General features: G+C 47.1%; 1 protein-coding gene and 1 long non-coding RNA gene across 2 annotated transcripts in view; one reads left to right on the plus strand and one right to left on the minus strand.

Annotated features, from left to right (window-relative positions):
* Positions 1-17,914, minus strand: part of LOC307202364 — a 237,422-nt gene that overhangs the window by 142,513 nt on the left and 76,995 nt on the right. The gene's annotated exons all lie outside the window — the stretch shown is intronic.
* Positions 1,503-17,914, plus strand: part of RNF31 (ring finger protein 31) — a 41,804-nt gene continuing 25,392 nt past the window's right edge. The window contains exons 1-8 of the mRNA XM_079952241.1: positions 1,503-1,620; positions 4,592-4,783; positions 5,787-5,933; positions 7,387-7,542; positions 9,525-9,584; positions 13,369-13,444; positions 15,065-15,245; positions 17,307-17,694. Coding sequence (XP_079808367.1) covers positions 4,601-4,783; positions 5,787-5,933; positions 7,387-7,542; positions 9,525-9,584; positions 13,369-13,444; positions 15,065-15,245; positions 17,307-17,694 — 1,191 coding nt within the window. The 5' untranslated portion in view covers positions 1,503-1,620; positions 4,592-4,600. The remainder of the gene's footprint in view (positions 1,621-4,591; positions 4,784-5,786; positions 5,934-7,386; positions 7,543-9,524; positions 9,585-13,368; positions 13,445-15,064; positions 15,246-17,306; positions 17,695-17,914) is intronic.

Consider the following 17,914-nt stretch of genomic DNA (forward strand, 5'->3'; position numbering starts at 1 on the left):
AAAGCACCCCCGGGTGCAAGTAGATAAATAGGGACCGCTTACTGGCGGGAAGGTAAACGGCATTTCCGTGTGCGGCTCTGGCTCGCCAGATGCAGCTTTGTCACGCTGGCCACGTGACCCGGAAGTGTCTCTGGACAGCGCTGGCCCCCGGCCTCTTAAGTGAGATGGGTGCACAACCCTAGAGTCAGACACGACTGGCCCATACGGGCAGCGGTACCTTTACCTTTACCTTAAAGGGACCCCTGACCATTAGGTCCAGTCGCGGATGACTCATCTTGCTTTACTGGCCGAGGGAGTTGGCGTACAGCTTCTGGGTCATGTGGCCAGCATGACTAAGCCGCTTCTGGCGAACCAGAGCAGCGCACAGAAACGCCGTTTACCTTCCCGCCGGAGCGGTACCTATTTATCTACTTGCACTTTGATGTGCTTTCAAACTGCTAGGTTGGCAGGAGCAGAGACCGAGCAACGGGAGCTCACCCCGTCTCGGGGATTCGAACCGCCAACCTTCTGATTGGCAAGCTCTGTGGTTTAACCCACAGTGCCACCAGAGTCCCTAGCATGGGGATTTGTTGTTGTTGTTTAGTCGTTTAGTCGTGTCCGACTCTTTGTGACCCCATGGACCAGAGCACGCCAGGCACTCCTGTCTTCCACTGCCTCCCGCAGTTTGGTCAAACTCATGTTCGTAGCTTTGAGAACACTGTCCCACCATCTCGTCCTCCGTCGTCCCCTTCTCCTTGTGCCCTCCATCTTTCCCAACATCAGGGTCTTCTCCAGGGAGTCTTCTCTTCTCATGAGGTGGCCAAAGTCTTGGAGCCTCAGCTTCAGGATCTGTCCTTCCAGTGAGCACTCAGGGCTGATTTCCTTCCGAATGGAGAGGTTTGATCTTCTTGCAGTCCATGGGACTCTCAAGAGTCTCCTCCAACACCATAATCAAAAGCATCAATTCTTCGGCGATCAGCCTTCTTTATGGTCCAGCTCTCACTTCCATACATCACTACTCGGAAAACCATAGCTTTAACTATACGGACCTTTGTTGGCAAGGTGATGTCTCTGCTTTTTAAGATGCTGTCCAGGTTTGTCATTGCTTTTCCCCAAGAAGCAGGCGTCTTTTAATTTCGTGGCTGCTGTCACCATCTGCAGTGATCAGGGAGCCCAAGAAAGTAGCAGCTGATAAAAGTTTGTGTTCTCTTCCATCTTGTTCCACCTGGTGGCAGGTGGGATTCCTGTCGCGACAGTCTTCAATCAAGACCAAGCCTACTTGCTGCTGTTTTGCTCTGGTGTTCCTGGCTGGTCTCCTTGTTTTTTGTCCAAGGGAGCCTTCAGAGGCGGGGCAGGCTGTTGGTTGGCCCGAGGCGCTCTGCAGATGCTCAGAGGCACGCCGGTCATTCTTTCTTCTTCTTCTTCTTTTGCAATTCCTGGAGCAAGGCGGCTTGTAGTTCTTCCTCCCGGTCTCCTGGGGTCCTCCTCGGCTCCTCTCGGCCTTCCCTTTCCCTTCAAGCCCTGCCTCGTTTCCTGCTCTCCTCCGCCTTCCTCCTCTGCAACCAGCTGTTGGGGTTTCGCATGACAAGGGAGTGACGCGCCCGGATCTCTCCCTCCTCCCCCCGCCGCCCCCCAAACAAGGTAAGATCCTGCCCCCCCCACTTCCCCCCACCCCCACTTTCAAAGGGGGCAGGCAGGAGGATCCCCTTGAAACCCAACCCGCAAACCCCCATTTGCAATTTTTATTCCCCCCCCCCTCCCGGCTTGGGGAGGAAGTCAGGCTGGTGCAAAAGTGGAAGCTGCAAATGACCTGCTCCCAGCCGCCCCCCCAAATCTGAGATCCTGCACCCGCCATGACCCTCTGCGCCAGCCCCACTGAAATCGGAGGGGCTTTTCTCCCGGGTCAGTTTGCACCGTGAGAAACGCTGCTTGCAAACGGAGGTTGGAGGGCTGCACCCCCCCCCCCCCAATTATTATTTTTTGCTTTCGATTTGCAAGCTTCTGAGAAGGGCAAGGAGCCGCCCCCTGGTTTCCCACAAAATCGTAGCACCGGAGGAATACCCTCCAACAATTTTCTGATGAAAATGGGGGGTGTCCTATTCCATAATAACAATAATTTTATTATTTGTACCCCACCGATCTGACTGGGTTGCTGCTCTGGACGGCTTCCCACATATATAAAAACATAAGAATTTTTCAAAAAAAAACTTCCCTGTATACAGGGCTGCCTTCTAAAGGCTGTATAATTACTTGCTTCTTTGGCTCGGGGGTGCATAATTCCATACCCTCCAACATTTATCCGATGAAAAGAGGGACGTCCTAAGGAAAAGCGGGACATTTTTATGTTCTTATGTGCTTTGTATGCTGTGTTAGTTTTATGATGTTAGCCGCCCTGAGCCAGCTCCGGCCGGGGAGGGCGGGGTACAAATAAAAAGTTATTATTATTATTATTATTATTATTATTATTAGATCAAATAAAAAACTTGATGGGTGGCCAGATACCCCATAAGGGAAAGGTAGCAATATTTTTCTTATAATAGCCATCAAGCATCTGCTTAAAAACTTCCACCACCTTGGTGTCTGCTGTTATAATAATAATAATAAGAAGAAGAAGAAGAAGAAGAAGAAGAAGAAGAAGAAGAAGAAGTTAAACTTATGAGTCACTTATCACCCGAATGTCTCCAAGCGACTTACAGCAAAGAAAAAATATACAATACTTAATACCATGAGGGTTTGTGTGTGCAATCTGATGGTGGGTAAATGTTAAAATTATTATTACTACTATTACTTTACAAAAGATTATCCTTGATGCCAGGCTGGTGGTTGGGATCCATTCTTTGTGGATTTCTTAGCTTTAAGGAACTCCAGCGAGCCCTTCCACTCTTTCTCACCCTGATCACTTGTAAGCATTTAATTCATAATTTAATTCAACAAAAATATTCCTTCGGGGGCTGAATGTGGCAGCAGTTTTATACCGATTTGCTCAGTGGGGTTTGCCTGCTTCTGAGTAGGATTTTACTGTAAAATATTAGCAAGTCTATGGTGGGGTAAGGTTTCTTGGTGATTTCTCCCTTTGATGTGTGAAGAATTACCCTCAAACTGACAATTATATATCCATATAATGCGAATTGTAGAGGGGAGAGAAAAATCTGGAAGGTGTCAAGGTTGGAGGCTGGTGAAATTTTCAAAAGGCAGCCTATGACAATTCAGTATTGAAGTTTATTTGTATTCAAAATTCACACCATGATCCTTCATAACAGCCCTAACAATAATCCCAACATCGTTTTACTAAATTAAACACTTGTAGGAGAGGGAACCAATGTCTTTATTAATGGCCAAATAGATAGCAGTTCTTTCTTTTTCAAAACCAAAACCAAAACCCTCTTAATTCAGTGACAACTTCTTCTTAAAACATACTCAAGCCGGCTCACAAGAATTTTTTAAAAATGGCAATTGAAAAGCGCATAAAAGTGAACCGTATCGTAAAAGAATTCTAAAAGATGTTAAAACGCCAGGATGGAGTAAATGAGCTTCTGATCTCCCTATAACTCTTCATTTGCCCTCAAAAGGCATTGTCAAAACAAGATTAAGTTTGTATATATGTTCCAGTTACAGATAGGTAGCCGTGTTGGTCTGCCATAGTCAAGACAAAATAAAAAAATTCCTTCCAGTAGCACCTTAAAGACCAACTAAGTTAGTTCTAGGTATGAGCTTTCGTGTGTATCTGAAGAAGTGTGCATGCACACGAAAGCTCATACCTAGAACTAACTTAGTTGGTCTTTAAGGTGCTACTGGAAGGAATTTTTTTATTTTGTCTTTGTATATATGGTTTTTCATGGGCGGCTAAATACTTCCTCATATTTTCTGAGCTGCATCCAGCAGCAGAAAGAATAGGCAGGTCAAGAATTAACATGCCTCTTGGTAACCGCTCACTCTGGAATATAGCTGCGATGGAGAAAATTGCGGATAATTTGAGATTTCGACAAGGACTAAAACTTCCAGACGCTTTGTGTATGATTTGCCATTCCTTTATGACATATACAGCAGAACCATCATTTTCAAGACAGCCTTTGTCACAAGCCTGGAACTATACTTGACGATACGATAAAGTTGATAATCTTTGCTTGGACTTTGATATTTTAACTCTTGTGCAAGTACTCAATTCTACATGCCTGTTTTATCGTTTTATTTTTCACCTTTCGCTTTTTGCTCGTTGCTAAAATTGCTCTCTCTGTTTTATATACGTTGTAAAATGGAATACTAATTGGGGGGGGGGGCTTTTTAAAAAAAGAAATAACATCGTGATGGTGTGGTAGGATAGAGAATTTGACTTTGATTAAATTCTCAGCAGCGACTGTATCCTACCTCTCAGGGCTTTTTGTGAAGACAAAACAGATTTTTCCCTCTCCCCGCCATGAACTCTGTCTTTAGTTCCTTGAAGGAAAGTTGCCCTGTGAGTCTGGTAATGTGTGCATGAAAAATACATTTTTCGCCCTGATCTGAGGTTATTTTCCCCCTTTGGTAGGTGACGGGAATACTTGGTTAAACCCAACAGATATCGTAGGAGAGAATCTTTCTTTTCTCTTGCATATTTCCTTCTCCTCTTCCTTAGGTAGCAGCCATGGAGGAAGTGGAGCGCAAATTCATGGCTCTCCGGGACGAACTGGTAGCTGCTTTGATCGAGAATCCCTTAGAGCAGAACCCAGAGACTGTACAGCGTCTGCTAGAGATGCCGTTTCCCCCGGCTCAGAAATACCTGGAGATAGATGCCAAGGGTATTATACGAGCCAATACCCAGGGGCAGGTAAGGGGACAGTGTTTTGTGTGTGTGTGTGTATGTGTGTGTGTGTGTGTGTGTGTGTGTGTAATGGCGGGGGTGGGGGGGGTCTGGAAAACCGGGGTGGGGATTGAAATTTGGGAGGGAAAAATGGAAAGACTCAGAAGTCAGGCGGGTAAAACTAGTGTGCTTCTCTCCCTGCAAGAGGTCTGATGCTATGGGCAGGTGGGAGCTTCACCTGTGGAATGTCTGCCTGCAATGCGGCTTCCACACAAGGAGGGGGGGCGGAAAGGAAACAAGCCCTTTTCTAGGTGCGTCGGCAAAACTAGTCGTTATGTAGATTGAGCTTAGTAAACACAAAGTTTTGCTTTGGGGTGCTGGGATTTTGCCTGGTAGCAGGGCTGGGTCACGGTGGTGTTTATCATTTTGCAGTGTGATTCCCTTGTACCGATGCAGAATTGAATAGTCCCTGCCTCAGAATCCTCAGGATCTCTGCTGTTTATTTAAAAAGGCGGCCCAGGAACAAGGTTCTAGTCCCTAAGATAAGAGGTAAAGTTCGTGATATGTGTAAGGCGGTGTGAATGCACCGTGCACCCTGCTCATCCCTCTGAACACTTGAGAGATGGCAGTGCCAACTGGAGTCTGGAAGGGTCAGAGCCTAGCAAATGAAAACCCCAAAGGAAGGGGATTCTTAGAAGTGTTTAGTACAGTGGTACCTCGGGTTAAGTACTTAATTCGTTCCGGAGGTCCGTACTTAACCTCAAACTGTTCTTAACCTGAAGCACCGCTTTAGCTAATGGGGCCTCCTGCTGCCGCTGCGCTGCCGGAACCCGATTTCTGTTCTCATCCTGAAGCAAAGTTTTTAACCTGGAGCACTATTTCTGAGTTAGCGGAGTGTGTAACCTGAAGCTTATGTAACCTGAAGCATATGTAACCCGAGGTACCACTGTACAGCCTCGTGCGATTTGGAGATTGGGGTTTAGGTACAAAGGTGCCAAGAGACAACGGCAATTTTCAAACCCTTCCCCAGCCTCAAAAGGACCTTCGCACCATCTCCACGGCTCTGAACATCTTGGAGAAATATGGCCGCAACCTGTTGAACCCACACAAGCCCCGCTTCTGGAGGACAGTCAAGTTCAACAACCCCGTTTTCCGGGACACGGTGGACACCATCCAGGTGAGAGAAACATTCTTTGCCTGTCCTGTCTGCCCACCCCTTCCTTTGGCATAGCTGTCAACTTACAGATTTGAAAATAAGGGACCAGCAGCCTCAAAAATAAGGGATCAGCAGCCAAAATAAGGGATTTTCTGGGCACAGGTATGTTCAACTTCTGAGCCAAAGGCAGAAAGCCCAGCCAGCAGCCAAACGAAGCCTCAAGCGGTGGTTCCCACAGCTCAGCAACCCGGCAAAGGGGATGCAGCAAGGAAAACCACCGTCACTTCTCCGCTGGGAAGCGCTGAGCAAAGGCGAGTCCCCAGGCAAGGCGGCCGATTTGATTGGCACAAGGCATGCAAGCTCCACCCCCTCCGTCGTTCTTAGACTCCTTATTGGGTGAGCAACGCAGCCAAGCAACACAGTTGGAGCTTCCCTCCTCCTTGGCCGGCAGGGAGGGAGAGGAGCTGCTTCCTTTGAAATCCGGGAAATTTAAGGGACATCATCAATAAGGGACGGCAGCGGGACACAGTGCTGGGATAAGGGACTTTCCTGCCAAATAAGGGACGGTTGACAGCTATGTCCTTTGGTATCTTTTCAGCACCGGGCTCAATCACTCGGCTCTTCCCTTATATCCTTCTGAATTTCTATTTTTATTTTGTTTACAACTAATAGCATGAGCCTGGTGAAAGATATTGACCACAAACTTGACATGAGCCCACAGTGTGACGCGGCAGCTTAAAAAGCCAATGCAATTCTGGGCTGCATCAATAGGAGTATAGCATCTAGATCAAGGGAAGTAATAGTGCCACAGTATTCTGCTCTGGTCAGACCTCACCTGGAGTACTGTGTCCAGTTCTGGGCACCACAGTTCAAGAAGGACACTGACAAACTGGAACGTGTCCAGAGGAGGGCAACCAAAATGGTCAAAGGCCTGGAAACGATGCCTTATGAGGAACGGCTAAGGGAGCTGGGCACGTTTAGCCTGGAGAAGAGGAGGTTAAGGGGGTGATATGATAGCCATGTTCAAATATATAAAAGGATGTCACATAGAGGAGGGAGAAAGGTTGTTTTCTGCTGCTCCAGAGAAGCGGACACGGAGCAATGGCTCCAAACTACAAGAAAGAAGATTCCACCTAAACATTAGGAAGAACTTCCTGACAGTAAGAGCTGTTTGACAGTGGAATTTGCTGCCAAGGAGTGTGGTGGAGTCTCCTTCTTTGGAGGTCTTTAAGCAGAGGCTTGACAGCCATATGTCAGGAGTGCTCTGATGGTGTTTCCTGCTTGGCCGGGGGTTGGACTCGATGGCCCTTGTGGTCTCTTCCAACTCTATGATTCTATGATATTCCATTGAGAAGGGGGCCAACACAGATAAGGCCCTGTTCCTAGCAGAGGCCGAGCTAAGCTGTGTCCCAGCTGAGCCCCTCCTCCTGTTGTCACCCCAACCCATTTATTGTGTGCCCCACGTTCCTGGCAGGGCGGGCGGGATGTCCTTCGCCTCTACGGATATTCGGAGGAACAGACGGACGGACTTTGCTTCCCGGAGCATCTGCTGGAGCCAGATATCCCTCACGTGGCCTCGATCACCGTGGATGTCATGGTGCTACGGGCTGAACTGAATCTCCTTATTTCGGTATGGTGGAACCATGAGTACCGGAAGCACTTAGATGTGCCGGAGAAATAATAATAATAATAATAATAATAATAATAATAATAATAATAAAATTAATAAAAATAACAACAACTTATTACTTGTACCCCACCCATCTGACAGGGTTTCCCCAGCCACTCTGGGTGGCTTCCAACAGAATATAAAAGAACACACGATACATCAGGCATTAATAGCTTCCCTATACAGAGTTGCTTTCAGATGTCTTCGGAAAGTTGCGTAGTTGTTTGTTTCCTTGACATCTGGTGGGAGGGCGTTCCACAAGGCGGGTCCCACCACCGAGAAGGCCCTCTAACTGGTTCCCTGTAACCTCACTTCTCGCAGGGAGGGAACTGCCAGAAGGCTCTTGGAGCTGGACCACAGTGTCAGGGCTGAATGATGGGGGCGGAGACGCTCCTTCAGGTACACAGGATCGAGGCCGTTTAGGGCTTTAAAGATCAACACCAACACTTTGAATTGTGAGCCAATGCAAGTCTTTTACGACTGGTGTTATATGGTCCCAGCAGCAGCTCCCAGTCACCAGTCTAGCTGCCACATTCTGGATTAGTTGTAGTTTCCGGGTCACCTTCAAAGGTAGCCCCACGTAGAGCGCATTGCAGTAGTCCAAGCGGGAGATAACTAGAGCATGCACCACTCTGGCAAGACAGTCTGCCGGCAGGGAGGGTCTCATCCTGTGTACCAGATGGAGCTGGTAGACAGCTGCCCTGGACACAGAACTGACCTGCGCCTCCATGGACAGCTGTGAGCCCAAAATTACTCCCAGGCTGCGCACCTGGTCCTTCGGGGGAACAGTTGTCCCATTCAGTGATGGATGAGCTTCGGGTTCCCAGCTGAGAATGAGTTTTTTCATTTATGTTTAATTTGGTAAGTTCGTTTGTCAACAGAAATCTCTAAGCGGCTTACAGATTGCAGCGAAAAGGACTCCATACAAGCAACGAAAAGTATGAATTGCGCATTTGAAACCTTATGTCGCTACTGCTGCTAATGATAACCGTAATTCCATATTTTAAGTAGCAGAATTAAATAAATCTCTCTAGACATGAGCAAAACACCCAAATAATATGCAAAGCGCTGAAATATATTGGGATACATCAAAATGCAACATAACTACAATATATCATTTTTAAAAATCATAAATCTTAAAACACACCCAATAATACAACCACCGAAAAACATCATTCACTTCCATGTTCACACTACACAAAGGAAGTCTAAATACACAACACCAACATCACTCAGCAATTTTCTTACATCAGTTCTGACTTCAACAAAACACCCCAGGACACAAAATAATAGGACATGTCATTTTAGACAGTGACACTTAATTTCTGCAAATTTATTCAGTGAGCAGTCTTTAAAATATGTGAGGAATTCAAATGTGCTATTATTTTTGTGACTGGACAACATTTAGGCTGGTAAGTCTACATTTAATGAAGAAGCTTTTGGAAAATCAAAGAATTTTAACTTCTGGAAATGTCAGGTGCTAATTATAAACAAATAAGTAGCAATATAATACAACAGCAAGTACTTGGCAATCATTTTTAACGAATTCCATACAATTTTGCACACATCCTATCAAGCAAAGCTTAAATTATATTAATGTAACCTAATATCTTTTGAATTCCCTAGTCACGTTGCAACTTTTTAGCACCCATCGTTTTTGGAATTGGAAAGTTGAAAAAAAAAACAACCAGGCAGAGGGCCTTCTCGGTGGTGGCGCCTGCCCTGTGGAACGCCCTCCCACCAGATGTCAAGGAAACAGGCAGCCCTGTTTAGGGAAGCTTTTAATGTTTGATGTTTTATCGTGTTTTTAATATTCTGCTGGGAGCCGCCCAGAGTGGCTTGGGAAACCCAGCCAGATGGGCGGGATATAAATGATAAATTATTATTATTATAAATTCAACACGCCACATACCCTCATGGTTCTTTTTATTTTTCCTTTTTAGGACAACCACCCCAATCCTCAGGTGTTGCAGGAACTCATGCAGGGTGGGGATAATTTACAGGTGAGTCAGGTGAGGGGACATTAAACCCCAGGTGCTTAGCTAGCAGAGAGGGAGCTGAGAAGATCTTTGTGTTTTCGTCCATTTGAGTTTCAGGTGGGCGTTAATGATGCCCGTGGAGCCGCCCCAGCCCCACTGGCTGCCTCAAAACCGTTTGTGTGTGTGTGTGTGTGTGTGTGTGTATCATTTCCTCTGCTGTGGTTCGGACAGCAATCCTCAGATTACCCTGGCCTAATCCTGTTCCTTGGGGACGCGGGTGGCGCTGGGAGTTAAAGCAGAGCCTAGGACTTGCCGATCAGAAGGCTGGCAGTTCGAATCCCCGCAACGTGGTGAGCTCCTGTTGCTCGGTCCCTGCTCCTGCCAACCTAGCAGTTCGAAAGCACGCCAGTGCAAGTAGATAAATAGGTACCGCTCCGGCGGGAAGGTAAACAGAGTTTCTGTGCGCTGCTCTGGTTCGCCAGAAGCGGCTTAGTCATGCTGGCCACATGACCCGGAAGCTGTACGCCGGCTCCCTCGGCCAATAAAGCGAGATGAGCGCCGCAACCCCAGAGTCAGCCATGACTGGACCTAATGGTCAGGGGTCCCTTTACCTTTACCTTTAATCCTGTTCCTGGGATGTAGCCACTGTTTCAGGCAGACAGCTTCTAGGAGCCACAGGTGAGAGCTGAGTGCAATGGGGGGGGGGGGAACCAAAGGTGGACAAAATACATGTCCCCTAATAGCCCAGCCAAGTGATGGGAGATAATAATAATAATAATAATAATAATAATAATAATACCTTTATTGTCATTGTACAACCTGTGTACAATGAAATTAAAGGAGTCTTCCTCCCCCCCCCCCCAAACACTCAGTCTCTTATCAAACAACACACCACCTCACAAGTCAATTTCGCTATGTTATTTCCCGTTCAACAGCCTAAAAGCCCATGGTTAGAAGCTATTTTTTAGCCTGTTGGTACGGCTGATTATACTTCTATATCTCCTGCCCGAGGGTACAGTCATACCTTGGGGTACAGATGCTTCAGGTTGTGTTTTTTCGGGTTGCAGACCGCCGAAACCCGGAAGTACTAGAATGGGTTACTTCCGGGTTTCGGTGGTCATGCATAATAATAATAATAATAATAATCATCATCATCATCATAATAATTTATTATTTGTACCCCGCCCATCTGGCTGGGTTTCCCCAGCCCCTCTGGGCGGCTTCCATAAAAACCAAAAATACACTAAAATATCACAGATTAAAAACTTCCCTGAACAGGGCTGCCTTAAGATGTCTTCTGAATGTCAGGTGGTTATTTATCGCTTTGACATCTGATGGGAGGGCGTTCCACAGGGCGGGCGCCACCACCGAGAAGGCCCTCTGCCTGGTTCCCTGTAGCTTTGCTTCTCGTAATGAGGGAACCGCCAGAAGGCCCTTGGCGCTGGACCTCAGTGTCCGGGTAGAACGATGGGGGTGGAGGCGCTCCTTCAGGTATACTGGGCCGAGGCCGTTTAGGGCTTTGAAGGTCAGCACCAACACTTTGAATTGTGCTCGGAAACGCACTGGGAGCCAATGTAGGCCGAATCGCAACCTGCGCATGCGCAGACGTGCTGCTGCGGGTTGCAAACGTGCATCCCGCATGGATCACGTTCGCAACCTGAGCATCCATTGTAGAAGTTTAAAGAGGCATTGGGCGGGGTGTGAGTCATCCCTGAGGATTTTTCTCGCTCTCCTAAGGTAACGATCCCTTGCGATGTCATCTAGCAGACTCAAGGGACGGCCCATGATATCATGTGCTGTATTCACCACCCTCTGTAAAGACTTTCTGTCCGTGGCTGTCAAGCCAGCATACCACACTGTGATACAATATGAAAGGACACTTTCTATTGTGGACGGGTAAAAGGAGTTCATCAGTTGTTGTTTCACATTATTCTTTCGCAAGACCCTGAGGAAATGGACTCTCTGTTGGGCCTTTCTGACCACCTGAGTTATGTTGATTTTCCAAGTCAGGTCCTCACTAAGGTAAACTCCCAGGAATTTAAAGGAGAAGACTCTCTCAACACAGCCCCCCTGATATACAGTGGTGCCCCGCAAGACGAATGCCTCGCAAGACGGAAAACCCGCTAGACAAAAGGGTTTTCCGTTTTGGAGGTGCTTCGCAAAACGAATTTCCTATGGGCTTGCTTTGCAAGACGAAAATGTATTGTGAGTTCCTGCGGGGTTTTTCCCCTCCCCCCCTTTTTCTAAGCCACTTGTCAGCTGATCCGCTAAGCCGCTTAACAGCTGATCCGCTAAGCTGTTTATCAGCTGATCCGCTAAGACGTTTATCAGCTGATCCGCTAAGCCGCTTAACAGCTGATATGCTAAGCCGCTTATCAGCTGATCTGCTAAGCCGCTTATCAGCTGATCCGCTAAGCCGCTAAGCCGCTTATCAGCTGATCCGCTAAGCCCCTAAACCGCTAATAACGCTAATCCACTAAGCCGCTAATGGGCTTGCTTCGCAAGACGAAAAAACCGCAATATGAAGAGACTCGCGGAACGGATTCTTTTCGTCTTGCGAGGCACCACTGTACAACAGGCAGGTTCCCCTCTCTTCCTCCAAAAGTCCAACACTATCTCCTTTGTCTTACTAATATTTAGGTGCAAGTTATTCTCTAAGCACCATGTCGATATTTTTTGAACCTCCCCCCGTACGCTGTTTCATCTCCGCCTGCAGTTAGGCCAATTATGGTAGTATCATCTGCAAACTTAATAATTACTGTAGATGGATCAGATGATATGCAGTCATATGTGTACAATGAGTACAGGTAGGGACTTAGCACACATTCCTGTGGGGTGCCAGTGCTAAGCTTCAGGGAGGTAGATGTAACAGTCCCAATCCTCACTGTTTGTGTCCGATCCCTCAAAAAGTCTTTAATCCAGTCACAGATGGTAGAAGAAAGGTCCAGATCTGTCAGCTTTTTTTTTTTTTTTTTTTGAAAAATTTTTATTAGGAATTTCAACATAACAATTTATCAGATATACATCATCCTCATTCCCCTCCACCATTTTTCCCTCCCCCCTCCCCAAAAAGGAAAAACCAACCCTCCTACCCACACCCCAGACTTCTCAGCTCCTCTCTCTGGTTTTTCAGCACATGTTATTCTCTGCATATTATAAAATTGTAAAGATCCTTAATTTCTCTATCTATATATTATCAATAAAAAGTTTGTGTGTGTTTATTCAAAACCTGCCAAGGAGTCCAGTTCATTTTGTTGTTTCTTTTAGTGTTTTGTGAAAGTCTTCTTTAAAGTCACAGTTGCCCTTGTTACGTTGTTTGTGTGTTAATTCTGCCAATTCCTCATAGTCCATCAGTTTCTCTTGCCACAGTTCTTTGGTTGGGATTAAGACTCTTGCCGCCGTTGTTGCGTACGTGAATATGTTTTTCACTTTCCTTGGCAGGTCTTTTCCTACAATCCCTAACAAAAATGCTTCAGGCAGATCCGTCAGCTTTTTAATAAGAATGTCAAAAAGCTGACGGATCTGGACCTTCCTTCTACCATGGGTCTGAAACTGTAGTTCCCCAACCATTTAAGACATGGACGGGGGATATTTTTCTCTATCCAATGGCTATTTGATCTTCAAGTGGGGGGGGGAGTGTCTTACCAGGCCCTCCTGCTACTCCCACCTGCACTCCCGTCAGGAGGTAGGTGCCCGAGTTTAGCACTCGCGACAGCTTCCTAGCTTTTCTCGAAGACGGCTGCAGGTGGAACGTATTGCGGTGTGTCCTTGAGGTCACGATGGCACAATGTCCTTTTCTCTTTCCCAGGCTGGCCTCATCGCAGACGCCTTCCCTGTTCAAGAAGCGATCCCGACGCGCGCCGTTTCGGCATTATCGCCCACAGGTAAAGGGGTACCAAGAGGTTGGCAGTGGAAATAGCGTGGGGCTTTTCCAGTTGAATACCTACCTGTCGGGCATCGACGTGATTGTCCGGCCGTGCATGAATTTGGTTCACAATCTTTATTTGTTTTGTAAAGTAGTTTTTGTTTTGTAACGTGCATGGAACAGAGAAGATGGTTATGCCCCTGCCATTGGTTCGAATACTGTCCTGCTCTAGAGGGTAGAACTCGAACCAATGGCTTCAAGTTACAAGGAATGAGTTTGTGACGAAACCTCAGGAAGAACTTTCTGACGCTAAGAGCTGTTCTGACAGTGGAACAGTCTCTCTCCGAAGGTTGTGGGCTCTCCTTCCTTGAAGGTTTTTAAGCAGAGGTTGGGTGGCCGTCTGTCTTGAATGCTTTCGTTGAGATTCCTGCATTCTATGACCCTGTGACAACAATTTTTAAAATGAAATGCAAAAGCATGAAATAGGCAGGTGGAATGAGTCGTTGCAGGTTCTTTAGCATCCTGAAAACCTGGCATTCGAGATGTTAACCAAAGAATAATACAGTGGAATCTCGGTTTCTTTCGAGCGTCTCGGAAGCCGAACGATTTGGAACCCAAACACCGAAAACCCGGAAATGAATGCTTTCGTTTTCGGACAGCTTCCGAGGCGTGTTTCTCCATTTTCTCAATGGAATTTGCCGGCCACCCATTGAGCCTCGGTTGCGGAACGTTTCGGAAGTCTAACGGTCTTCTGGAACAGATTTCGTTTGACAGCCAAGGTTCCACTGTAATAAGCGTATTTCTAGAGCTTGTGGCTGTAGAGAGAAGCATTGGTGTGAAATGGTGCTTTTGTCTCCTCCTCAGGTCTAGTAGAGGTATAGCAGATTGTGCAGGCATGTATATCGATTGGTGTCTTTGGGGGGGGTAATTTACTTAGGGGACACGGATGGCACTGTGGGTTAAACCATAGAGCCTAGGGCTTGCCGATCAGAAGGTCGGCGGTTCAAATCCCGTGATGGGGTGAGCTCCCGTTGCTCGGTCCCTGCCCCTGCCCACCTAGCGGTTCGAAAGCACGTCAAAGTTCAAGTAGATAAATAGGTACCACTCTGGCAGCAAGGCACAGTATTTTTCGCTCTATAAGACTCAGCAGACCACAAGACGCACCTAGTTTTTGGAGGAGGAAAACAAGAAAAAAATTATTCTGAATCTCAGAAGCCGGAACAGCAAGAGGGATCGCTGTGCAGTGAAAGCAGTGATCCCTCTTGCTGTTCTGGCTTCTGGGATAGCTGCGCAGCCTGCATTCGCTCCATAAGACGCACACACATTTCCCCTTGCTTTTTAGGAGGGAAAAAAGTGAGTCATAGAGCAAAAAATATGGTAAATGGTATTTCCGTGCACTGCTCTGGTTTCGCCAGAAGCGGCTTAGTCATGCTTGCCACATGACCCGGAAAAACTCAGTGGACAAACGCCGGCTCCTTCTGCCAATAAAGTGAGATGAGCGCCACAACCCCAGAGTTGTTCGCGACTGGACTTAACTGTCACCTTTACCTTTTTAGTTTACTTAGCCTGTAAAATTCAGGTTTTCTTGGCCTAAAAAGACAGAGTGGCGTTCCTGATTCTCTCTCCCCCTCCCACCCAGGTTACCTGCCCCCAGAATCCTGTTTGTTGTGTGGTTTGGAGCCCCCATTGCTACACTGCCCTGCTTGTGCCCAGTCTCTGTGCCCAGACTGTGACCGCCTCTTCCACAAGCACCCCTCGCGGACCCATCACTGCCGGGTGCCCATGAAGGAGCAAGCATGGCGTAGCCCCCCGGCACCCAGGTTAGCACAATCGACTCCCCGCTTTGACTCCGCTTCTGCCTTTCTATCTTTCTACCCCCAAGCTGCGTTCACAAAGGCAAACAATTTGGCCCCTTTCCTGGGACGGTTTTACTCAGGGTGGACATTTCCTGCCTCTGTTCTGCTCGCTTCATGAGGAGGAAATGGTATTGGACGTCTTGGGGTGTCCTAAAGTTGCTTTGTGTTTCCTTGACCGTTTCCCTCACGGTTCTGAAATAATAATAATAGTAATAATAATAATAATAATTTATTTATACCCTGTCCTCCCCGGCCAGAGCCGGGCTCAGGGAGGCTAACACCAATAGAATTACAATAAAACATAATGGGGGGCGGGGGGGACAAACAAACTAGTTTATTAAAATACGGGTTAAAATATAATTTAAAAAGCAGCCTCATTTTAATAGCAGCCCATAAATCAAATAGTCCACTCCCAAAAGGTGCCTTTTGGCTTAGAAGATGTGATCGTCCGGGTCCCATCAACGCCCATTCCTGCAGAATGTGCGCATGTAGTTGAAAAATAGCCTTGAAATGAACCTTGCTTAGTTTTGCCCGGAAAAACAAGATTTCTCCCAGCATCATGCAGGGTTCCCTTGGCAACAGGCTTCTTTATTAGACATGCTCTGAAGGAGAAGTGAGGCTGTTACTCTGGCCACATGGCTAAGGAGCAGAGAAGAGGAACAGTTTACCTTACTTCCCTTAGACAACAGTAGTTGTCATGTTAAGTCTGTGCCCAGTCTCTGTGCCCAGATTGTTATGTCTGCAATAAATACTTTAAACAGAACTGGAACGGGATGTCCAGGGGTGATTTGCCTTTACCTTTACCTTCTTCCCATGTGGGAATTCGCCCACAGATGAGCTAAACTATGAAATAATAATAATAAATTTATTATTCATACCCCACCCATCTGGCTGGGTTTCCCCAGCCGCTCTCGGCGGCTCCCAATGGAGTATTAAAAACACAATAAAACATCAAACATTAAAAGCTTCCCTAAACAGGGCTGCCTTCAGGTGTCTTCTAAAAGTCAGGTGGTTGTTTATTTCCTTGACATCTGATGGGAGGGCGTTCCACAGGGCGGGCGCCACCACCGAGAAGGCCCTCTGCCTGGTTTCCTGTAACCTCATTCCTCACAGTGAGGGAACCACCAGAAGGCCCTTAGAGCTGGACCTCAGTGTCCGGGCTGAACGATCCTTGTTTCCCCCCCCCCCCATATTTCCTCCCTCCCACACAAAACCCACCCACCCCCCAACTTCCCTCAGTTCCAATCTTTGGTTTCTCTGAGATTGCTGTTTTCTGCATGTTACAAAGTTGTATAGCTCCTCAAACTATTTTGCTGATTATTATCAATGAAAAGTTTGTGAATGTTAATTCAAAACCAGCCAAGGAGTCCAATTCGCTTTGTTGCGTCTTCAGATACTTTGTAAAGGGTTCCCATTCATCCTTAAAGTCACAGTTATCCTTGTCTCGTAGCTTATACAGTGGTGCCTCGCAAGACGAAATCAATTCGTTCCGCGAGTTTTTTCGTCTTGCGATTTTTTCGTCGTGCGAAGCACGGACTTTGGAAAAGCTTCAAAAATCACCAAAGTCTTCAAAAACCTCAAAAAAGGCTACCACACCGCGTTCTATGCGTTGCTCCTCAAAGTGAACGCACGGTTTTAAGAAAAAGGAAACAAACTTGCAAGACAAAGGAAACAAACTTGCAAGACGTTTTCGTCTTGCGAAGCAAGCCCATAGGGAAATCCGTCTTGAGAAGCAAATCAAAAAATGAAAAACTCTTTCGTTTTGCGAGTTTTTCGTCTTACGAGGCATTCGTCTTGCGAGGTACCACTGTATGTCAGTTTTGCCAGTTCTGTATAGTCCGTCAATTTTTCTTGCCATGATTCTTTAGTTGGGGTTTCTTCCGTCTTCCATCCTTGTGCTACCAGAACTTTCGCGGCTGTTGTCGCATGCATGAAGATGTTTTCCAGCTTTTTTGGCAGGTCTTTGCCTACAATCCCCAACAAACCAGCGCTTCTCTTTTGCCTCGGTTTCTGCTCTCTTTTCAGTGTGACCCTGGTGACCTCCGACGCCGGGTCCCTGAGGCCTCCGACAGAGCCCTTGATGCCACCCTGGCACAGCTTGACCACCCAGCGGCTCCCTTGGTGCTGTGCCGCCTGCCACATGAACAACGACGCCCGCTCCGTCCTGTGCGTGGCCTGCGACCGGCCCCGCGGCTGCAAGACGCCCGTCAACCCGTTGCCCGAGGACGAGCCGGCCAGCTTGGGGCAGCTGACCCGGGGACGCTGGTCCTGCCAGTCGTGCACCTTCGAGAACGAGCCAGCCACGGTCCTGTGTGCCATGTGCGACAGACCCCGCCTGGCGGGGAAGCCCGGAACGGGAGACGCAAAGCCCCTCATCGCTTGGGGGAAAGAGCCGGGGCCACAACAGCAAGACGTAAGTGTGCGATTTGGGATTCCTTTTTTTAAAAAAATATTTTTTTATTCAATTCAATTCAAAATCCTTTATTAGGCATAGCACACCACACATTAACAAACAAACATCATATACAAAGTGTATAAAATACGGGCACAGCAAACACAATTTATCCCAGTCCTATTCTTAACTCCCAGAAATTAATCAATGTACATGAATAACATAATACAATATAATATAA

The sequence above is a fragment of the Podarcis cretensis genome, assembly GCF_951804945.1.
Source record: "Podarcis cretensis genome assembly, chromosome: 13".
Lineage (NCBI taxonomy): Eukaryota > Metazoa > Chordata > Lepidosauria > Squamata > Lacertidae > Podarcis > Podarcis cretensis.